This window comes from Gigantopelta aegis, chromosome 8, assembly GCF_016097555.1.
Source record: "Gigantopelta aegis isolate Gae_Host chromosome 8, Gae_host_genome, whole genome shotgun sequence".
Lineage (NCBI taxonomy): Eukaryota > Metazoa > Mollusca > Gastropoda > Neomphalida > Peltospiridae > Gigantopelta > Gigantopelta aegis.
The window spans coordinates 73,633,888-73,643,292 of NC_054706.1; the positions used below are offsets into that span (position 1 = coordinate 73,633,888).

Genomic DNA, 9,405 nt, shown 5'->3' on the forward strand with positions numbered 1-9,405 from the left:
CAAGTTGCTAGACCAACATTTATAGCTGCATAATGCATAAAAAATGTTTATCATCTTGACCAATAGGTAGATTAAAATGAGTTTATGGAATGGACATGTCAGGGACTTCAATAAATTGGCTGAACTACTGCCATGGCACCGTCAATACAGCCTCCCTAATAGTTAATACAATTATTTGCATAATCACACAAACAAGACAACACATTTTTGCACGTCAAACGTATTTTAAATTTCCATTACATAAACTACTGCAAAAACACTTGATGGTATCCTTCTCAATATTCACCTCCAAACCAAACCAACAGTTGAAAACATTCATAAAAAGTTCCAAGAACGAAAATGACCAAGTGTCTTGTGAATAAATACAGAATGAATGTAGTTTGGGTAATTTGTCTTCAAGAATTTTCATCTTGATTATGCTATTCATAAAGTTCATAAAACTAGTTACGAAAATTCTCAACTGATGGTACTTTACACATTAAAATAAAATGGGTAAATTATCACAAACACTTAAAAAATAAGTCTACACATATTATGGTCTAGCAATACACTGGAAACAATGAAAATGACAATATTGCTAGTCTATGATACCAAATAGAAATGATAAAAGATGGACCCAAAAGAAAGCAATGAATAAGTTATTTCAGAAATAATAGACGACTATTAAGAGCATGCTCCTAAAACTGAATATTCTGCAGTCTTAGCTGTGTAAAGGTACTGGTGTTAACTGTCAATGTCACAAAACATGCAGTTAACTTTATATAGAGATATTTATGTATGTAAAACATGACATATAAAAGTTCACTCCATCTATATTATGAATTTGTAAGTGCTTCCAAAAATGAACTGATCTGATGAACCAAACAGATGAGTGAACAAGTCAATTAAGTCTTAATTTATGCACGTTCTCCACGAATTCTTCTGGCCAGTTGAATGTCTTTAGGCATGATAGTCACTCTCTTGGCGTGGATAGCACACAAGTTTGTATCTTCAAACAAGCCAACCAAGTAAGCTTCACTTGCCTCCTATAAAATAAAAAAAAACAGTGGATGACTATGGAAGCAAAGTTATACTAGTTACCAGTATTTTAAAACCATGTGTTTCTATTATCTAACGAGCCACGGTGTAATTTCTTTTGTTTTTAAAATATTGATTTGCGACATTTCTAGTAAACTGAAAATAATTCAACGATTAGAAACGTACCTATCATTGTCTTAAAATTATGTAGCTATTCACAATGCGATACTGAACAAAATAAACCATGTGCTTATCAAGAAACAATCTGCTACAGCTTGTGATCGGACAAGAATCATATTTTTCATATCCAACTTCTTGACCAAAGCAGGTCCCTGCCAGAAAATTGAAGATGCATAATAAATATATATATAAAAAAACAGAAGTGTTCCCACAAGGTGGTCAATAATTTGAAATCTTGAAACTGGACACTGCATTTCATGTACCTTCTGACTAACCAGCCAGTCTTAGTAATTGATAGCAGATTGTAACAGTTAATTTTATAGTTTTACCAACAACTAAAAACATTTCCAAATATTGGGAAATTAATCTTAGTTTTTTGGTTGTTTTGTTTTTAAAAATTCTGGTCAGAAAACTGGATAGAGCTGGTCACAAATGCCCCAAAAACATGTAACTTTTGCTCCAGCCATAAATGAATTTGCAGGGAAGTTTTAAAAACTATTTTCCCCTGTCCAGACTGCATTATTCACAGGGTGTATTTTGACGGAATGAATCTAACATCTACGGAATAAAACAAACCTTTAGTCCTATAATTCCCTATTCTGTGCTAGATTTCCTCCAAATCAATCTCGCTGGTTTTATAGAACAATGTTTTAAAAGGTATTGTATATAACTAACCCCCCAAACTACACCAATTGCAACAAATATTTCTTAAATGCATTAGGGGGTACTGAGATATTTTACCATTTTGAGGACAGGTAACATGTTTGTTTAAATTTTACATTTAGGACATCAGTTACACGAAGGGATATGCAGAAAGGGATTGAGTAACATGAATCTTATTTCTGTTCAACCCATAAATGCTGCCTCTGAAAGGTACTAAACATAAAAACCAACCTGTAGAGCACCAATAGCTGCACTCTGAAATCGTAGATCTGTTTTGAAGTCCTGAGCAATCTCACGAACTAATCTCTGGAATGGCAATTTTCTGATCAGCAACTCTGTAGATTTCTGGTACCTCCTGATTTCTCTCAATGCAACAGTACCAGGTCTGTAACGATGGGGCTTCTTGACTCCTCCTGTAGATGGGGCACTCTTTCTTGCTGCCTTTGTTGCCAACTGCTTACGAGGAGCTTTACCTCCTGTAGATTTACGAGCCGTCTGCTTAGTACGAGCCATATTTCAGCTGAAAAAGATTAATAAAAAATGGCCCGATATATAGATTTGACAGAAATTAGCTAATAAAATGTGTTCAAACTGACACGGCAAATGGCATTACATTAGTCATTAATGCACCTAGCAGTTCTAATCTTAAATTTACCCAGTCAATTACTAAGGTAAATGTATATATATATATATGTGTGTGTGTGTGTGTGGGGGGGGGGGGGGGGGGGGGGGGGGGGGTGAGAGAAGAGAAAAACACAAAATTTTGAATAAAATAAATTAAACGAGGTAGCATTTTGTAGAAAACGTTAAAATTAGCAATTTAAAAACAGTCATTAATGAATCAAGATTCAGGGCTTCTAGAATTTTGATAAAATCTACTAGCCACGATTAAAAATTCACTAGCCCTACTTTTGACTAAATAATGGTAATAATCATATGATACAGAGCTTAAAGCCACACCCTAGTTCCATCCAGGGAAAATAAATTATAATTTGGTTAATCTACAAACCTGTAACACACTTAGATCACGTTTTTATCAAATGGAGTAAAATAGCAGGTTTTATATCGATAAATACCATGGGAATCCCCATGTCCCAATTGCTTGAAATAATTTTGAAAGTTTGTATTCCAGGGCTAGAAATGAAAAAAAAAAATCTACATGCACCAGGTGCATGCTGAAAAATAAGTTACATGCACCATTAAAATTCTGCATGCACCAAAAATAAGGTAAATCCTGTTAACAATGAGAAAAATACTATTTTAACCTTTAGACTACTGGATTAATTTTTAACAAAAACCACGTTGAGTGGGTACAAGTTTATAATTTTTACTCACATATATTGACTTAAATGTTTCATAAAATACATGAAATAAAGTTCATATATGAATCGGTAAGTATTATTTTCGTGTCTTTTTTTGTAATTTTTATTATTTTACATCGGCTAATGGTGATTAAAATTAGGCAAAAAATCGAAAAAGTTGCGTTTACTTACGGGCATTTGTGGCCAGCTGTCCAGTATTTATGTCCATTATTCCCGATAACAGTGGTTTTCTGACCAGAATTTTTTTTTAAACCCGAACTACGATTCATATTGCAATATTTGGTAATTTTCGTTGTTGGTAAAACGATCAAATTTATTATCAAATTAGCTGTTACAATCAGCTATCGATCCCTGAAAATTACCGCGACGTGCCGCCATTGTTGTCAAGCGAAAATACTTGCCGAAAACCACTTTTTGAACTCAAAATTTCAAGGTATTTTCAATTGAAAAAATCAAAACAAAAACCACCATTTTGAAAAAAAATCTTTTTTCTTTAATTATATTTCCGTTTCCGGTGAGTGTCGTGTGCAAAACGGCGGGAAATATGAATTGGGGAATGCACTGTATACAGTGTACAGTATATCGACTGACGTGACGTCGGGCGAGATATCTCGCCTGCAGTAGTCAGAAGGTTAATTACCTTGATTACAGTGTTGATTATCATTTTCTTTTTAATTTAATTTAACTTTTTTTAACTCGATAAGATATGTTGGTACAATATAAATTAGCCTACGGAATTCGACGAGAAGTTGCGATTGAAATAATCACTGGCTCACTTCGAGACAACTACGCGAGTAACGCACATGCACATTCGCAATCATCTGATCGAATGCCCATATCTGAGGTCGAAAATGTTCAAGGCAGTTACGGTACTTTGTATTGATCACAGATCTGGCGGAGTTCAATTTGTCAGTGACGACAACAACTGTGTTATGCGCGTGGATACCCCAAAGTCGGTCTCGACCACATTCCCTAATACCGTTCACGGATATAACCGAGATATTGCCGGCAATTTTCGCAAATATATTTCATGGAAATGACCGAAAGGGCGCCATTGTTGTTAAGTAGGGATACAAAATGGATGCGCCCATAATATAAAAGTTATCGTTTTCATGTGGCGAACAGATTACGAAATGCATACGCAAAATTCACCAACTTGAGTCTGAATCTGGTAAACAGGATACTAGTATACGCAATACACAGTACTTGAAAAATATTAGCATGCACCCAGTTTTAAAAGTTACATGCACACGCAAAAATCAGTATGTAAAGTGCAATTTTATTTGTGAAAAAATTGGTTTTATAGCGAAAAACAATGCCGTAATAGTTAACAACTAGCCGTAACTAGGGTGTGTCCCTTTAAAACCACTAACATGGTTGGGTTGGGGGCAGGATATTCATATCTACACAATACTCAACTGCAACATTTGACCAAAAACTTTCACTAGCCGACGGGCATGGCAATAGTAGATATTTACTAGCCAAACATTGAATATCACTAGCCATGAGAGTGGGGCTACCATAATCTAGAAGCCCTGCAAGATTTGAAAAGAACAATAAACATCTTGGAAAATGTGTACAAGTCACATTAGAACAAACCAATGTTTACAACTACGGTAACAGGGCTGCAGACAAAGTACTCGCCAGCTTACCAAATTACAGGGGTCAAATTTTACGCAATAGCGCAAATAGTAAATTTTGAAACGGAATAGTAAAACAATTCTCCCAACATTCCGTCAAGAAAGTGAAAATCACCTGCGACTATTACGCTTACACTGTTTCTTCAGCTACATTTTTTTTCAGAACAAATCCTCGTGCTATTAAGACCTTTCTCATGCATTTACCGGTACAAAATAAACATCTTTTTGATCGAGACTAATGTCTGGAGAAAGTTTGTTTGTAATTCCAGCTAGTATGCTGTAATGCATAGACTGGTATATAAACAATTGTTCGTTACACAATGTTGTACAGGGCGACGTAGCAGTCAGGAAACTTATGGTACATTAATAATTAAAGGGATAATACATTTTTAGACGGAATAGTGTTTTTCTAAAATCGCCATTCCTTTGAGATAGTCGTAAAAAAAATCTTTAATTTCAACCCCTGAATTAAGAGTAAAAATTCTGATGGAAGAGTTAAACAATGCAACTACTAGTCCAACGGGCCATTTTCGGGGTGCGGGCAGAAATCTTTCTGGAATATTTTTCATTTCTGCACCACTGGATAAATTAGTTTCCTCTAATTACTGTTAAATTTTCTTCACAATTACCATAATATATGTAATGATGTTACGACTATCATATCCTTCCATCTCTCTTGGGAGTATTCCATAAAAAAGGTTACTAGTCATTTCGTACCTACTTCTTACCACCTCGTACCAGTCATATCGTACTCCGCATCTTATTTTTGTCATGGTATGCCACTTGCTATTTTCATTGTTGACGAACAAACGTTGACATGTAAAAATACCTTGTAAAGTGAGCAACGGTTTAAATGAATAAGATAAGAAGTAAATTAACAATGAAATATGTTTCTGTGGCCATTAACTATTGAATTCACTTTACTGAACATATGTATATTGCCACATTTTAATGTTGGGCCTTTGTAATAAACTTTAAGAAAACCATGGCCTTTGTTTATTTAACACACTGTCTTCATGGGTAAATAAGGTTTCCGAGATCAGCTTGTCTTAGAAGATCTTGATATATTATGTAACACAAGGTGCTTGTAGGTAATTAATATAATGATGAACGGAAACTAAGCTGAACTAAGCTGAACAATACTAAATGACCAAATAACGGAAACATATCCGCCCGGTCCCCCCCTCCCTAACCCTAACCTTAACCCCAACCCCAACCCTAACTAAAAATAATAATGGAGGGGACCGGGCGGATATTATACCCCGAACATGCACCTGGGCCAGTCTGTCCCAACCTGTTAAAACACATTTGTTTTAAATAATTCCAGTTTGACAAGAGTGTTTGGAAAATATTTGTGTGCATTTTAGAAAAAAATCTGCTCAGAAATAACCCGTACGAACTAAAGCTAATAATAGGCTACACATTTATCAAGTTACGGTTTGGCGTTTTCATATTTCAAACGTCAACTTTAGAAGATACACATGACGCAAATAGGTCAGACCATAAACGAAATAGGTCAGACCATAAACCAGTCTATCTCAGTAATTCTGTTATTTGTTTAGCCTATACACGTATAGCCTACACATCACATACTTAATAAATATGTTAGCACTAATCGTATAGTAATAGTAAACATGTTATTAATGTAAACCGTACTAGTGTTATTTAAACATGTTTGCTGGGATTTATTCATCGACAACACTGATGATAGACTACCGCTAACAAGAATGGCGCCTTTCGCGACTACCCTTTCACATGTCAAGTCATTTCAAAATAAAGGAACCCCAGTTGAAATAAATCGTGATCTAAAAGTTATATTAGGTTTATATATTGTCACATCATATTGTAAAACTCCGAATTAGACCCGTAACTATATAACTCACCTTCTTGAGGTAGACAATTTCACAATTTACCGCAAAAATCGCAACGAACTATGGTATATTTAGCTCGGTGGTTTAGTTTTATTTCATTGGTTTACTGTCTAACAAAGTGCTATTAGGCGATTGGTTGAAATATCTGTCCGTTTGTTGGTCAATTTTACGGAAGATGCACAATTTGATTGGTTAACAGTCCTTTCAGTTCATTGGTCCATTTCCAATTCCTTTTAGTTTGTGTTAGGTTTGCAAGTTACTGCGATAGGAAAATCTCGCATCTATTCGGCAAAATGCTTCGGAAATAGGCGAGGTGTTCCGAATCTTTCAACTTCTCAATCGGTACGACTCGGTTCATTCCGATGTCTAACACAAATATTGCACAAGAGCCGAGTTAGGAAACTTAGTCATCAACATTGCAACATCGCTATATTCGTTCTTTACAATGCACTACAAATTAATTTTCTGCAGCTACAGTTTTTTTTACACCCATATATATATATATATATAAGTATGTATGTATGTATGTATGTATATATATGAATGAAGGAAATGTTTTAACAACACACTCAACACGTTTTATTTATGGTTATATGGCGTCGGACATATGGGCCCCTGCTTATAAAACTTAAAGTCTAGACATTAAAGTCCAGACTTTAAGTAATGCTATTTGAATGGCGTTGCTATGACGTTAAAGTCTAGACTTTAAGGTTTATAAGCACAGGGCATGGTTAAGGGCCACAGATATTGAGAGAGGAAACACACTGTCGACATTTCATGGGCTACTCTTTTCAGTTAGCAGCACAGGATCTTTTATATGCACCATCCCACAGACAGGATAACACATACCACGGCCTTTGATATACCAGTTGTGGTGCACTGGCAGGAGCGAGAAATAGCCCAATAGGCCCACCGACAGGGATCGATCTCAAACAGACCATGCATCAAGCAAGCGCTAGTTCTGAAGAAATTAGTTTAATTGTCTCGGTATAAGGGGGTGGGATCTAGTTCAGTTGGAAGATCACTCGCCCGAGGTGCTGGAGTTGTAGGATCAAACCACCTCAGTGGACCCATTCAATAGTCAATACTTTTAAAATTTCACACTGGCAGAAATGCACAAGAAACAAGAAGAATTTCATAGCATTAATTGCCTCATCTACCATAAACGGATTCGGTGAATAACAAAATAATTTGTATTGTAATATTGAGTTCTTAATAAAATTAATAATAATAAAAAAAAAAAATTAATAATATATTTTTAAACATGCTGAGATGAATAACCGTGCTTCATTGGTCTGGGACTCATAGTTTGTAAGAAATGAAGCTAAATACAAAAACTTAACATTGGAGATAAATACACAAGTTGACGCCATCGATACTGTCGCTAATATACTGGTCCTATCCAAAAAATTTATCGCCCAAGTTCAAGTGCCATAACTCTGTGAAAAATGAATATATCACCATAAAAGTCAAATTTTATCTGTAAAGCTATATACAAAATTTCAGTTCAATATCTTGAGGTAATGTGGAATAAAAAAAAAAAGTCTGGAAAACTAATTTTTGTATCTCCTAAGTTCAATGGATATATAATGGGTAAATAGCCATGAAAGCCAATCTTGATCTGTAACTACATGATAAATCTATATACAATTCAGCTCAATATCTCGAGGATTTGTGGAAAAAACCAGTTTGAAAAACTATACTAGGATAGACAGACGGACAGACAGGACAGAGATGAAACCTATAATCTCCTCCATTTAGACCGGTAGGGGACTAATCAGAAGGACGGAGATGAAACCCTATAATCCCCTCCATTTAGACCGGTAGGGGACTAATCAGGACGGAGATGAAACCCTATAATCCCCTCCGTTTAGACCGGTAGGGGACTAATCAGGACAGAGTTGAAACCTATAATCTCCTCCGTTTAGACCGGTAGGGGACTAATCAGGACAGAGTTGAAACCTATAATCTCCTCCATTTAGACCGGTAGGGGACTAATCAGGACAGAGTTGAAACCTATAATCCCCTCCATTTAGACCGGATGGGGAATAATCAGAACGGAGATGAAACCTATAATCCCCTCCGTTTAGACCGGTAGGGGAATAATCAGGACGGAGTTGAAACCTATAATCCCCTCCATTTAGACCGGTAGGGGAATAATCAGAAGGACGGAAATGAAACCTATAATCCCCTCAGTTTAGACCGGTAGGGGACTAATCAGAAGGACTGAGATGAAACCTATAATCTCCTCCATTTAGACCGGTAGGGGACTAATCAGGACAGAGTTGAAACCTATAATCTCCTCCATTTAGACCGGTAGGGGACTAATCAGGACAGAGTTGAAACCTATAATCTCCTCCATTTAGACCGGTAGGGGACTAATCAGGACAGAGTTGAAACCTATAATCCCCTCCATTTAGACCGGATGGGGAATAATCAGAACGGAGATGAAACCTATAATCCCCTCCGTTTAGACTGGTAGGGGAATAATCAGGACAGAGTTGAAACCTATAATCCCCTCCATTTAGACCGGTAGGGGAATAATCAGGACGGAGATGAAACCTATAATCTCCTCCATTTAGACCGGTAGGGGACTAATCAGAAGGACGGAGATGAAACCTATAATCTCCTCCATTTAGACCGGTAGGGGACTAATCAGGACAGAGTTGAAACCTATAATCTCCTCCATTTAGACCGGTAGGGGAATAATCA

General features: G+C 36.2%; 1 protein-coding gene across 1 annotated transcript; it reads right to left on the reverse strand.

Moving 5' to 3' along the window:
* Positions 1-204: 204 nt before the first annotated feature.
* Positions 205-6,855, reverse strand: LOC121379958 (histone H3.3A). Its single transcript, XM_041508655.1, has 3 exons — positions 6,706-6,855; positions 2,092-2,380; positions 205-1,025 (listed from the first exon to the last, which is right to left on the reverse strand). Exons 2-3 carry the CDS (start codon positions 2,371-2,373, stop codon positions 897-899), a joined length of 411 nt encoding a protein of 136 aa, XP_041364589.1. The 5' UTR covers positions 2,374-2,380; positions 6,706-6,855; the 3' UTR covers positions 205-896.
* Between the last annotated feature and the right edge of the window lie 2,550 nt (positions 6,856-9,405).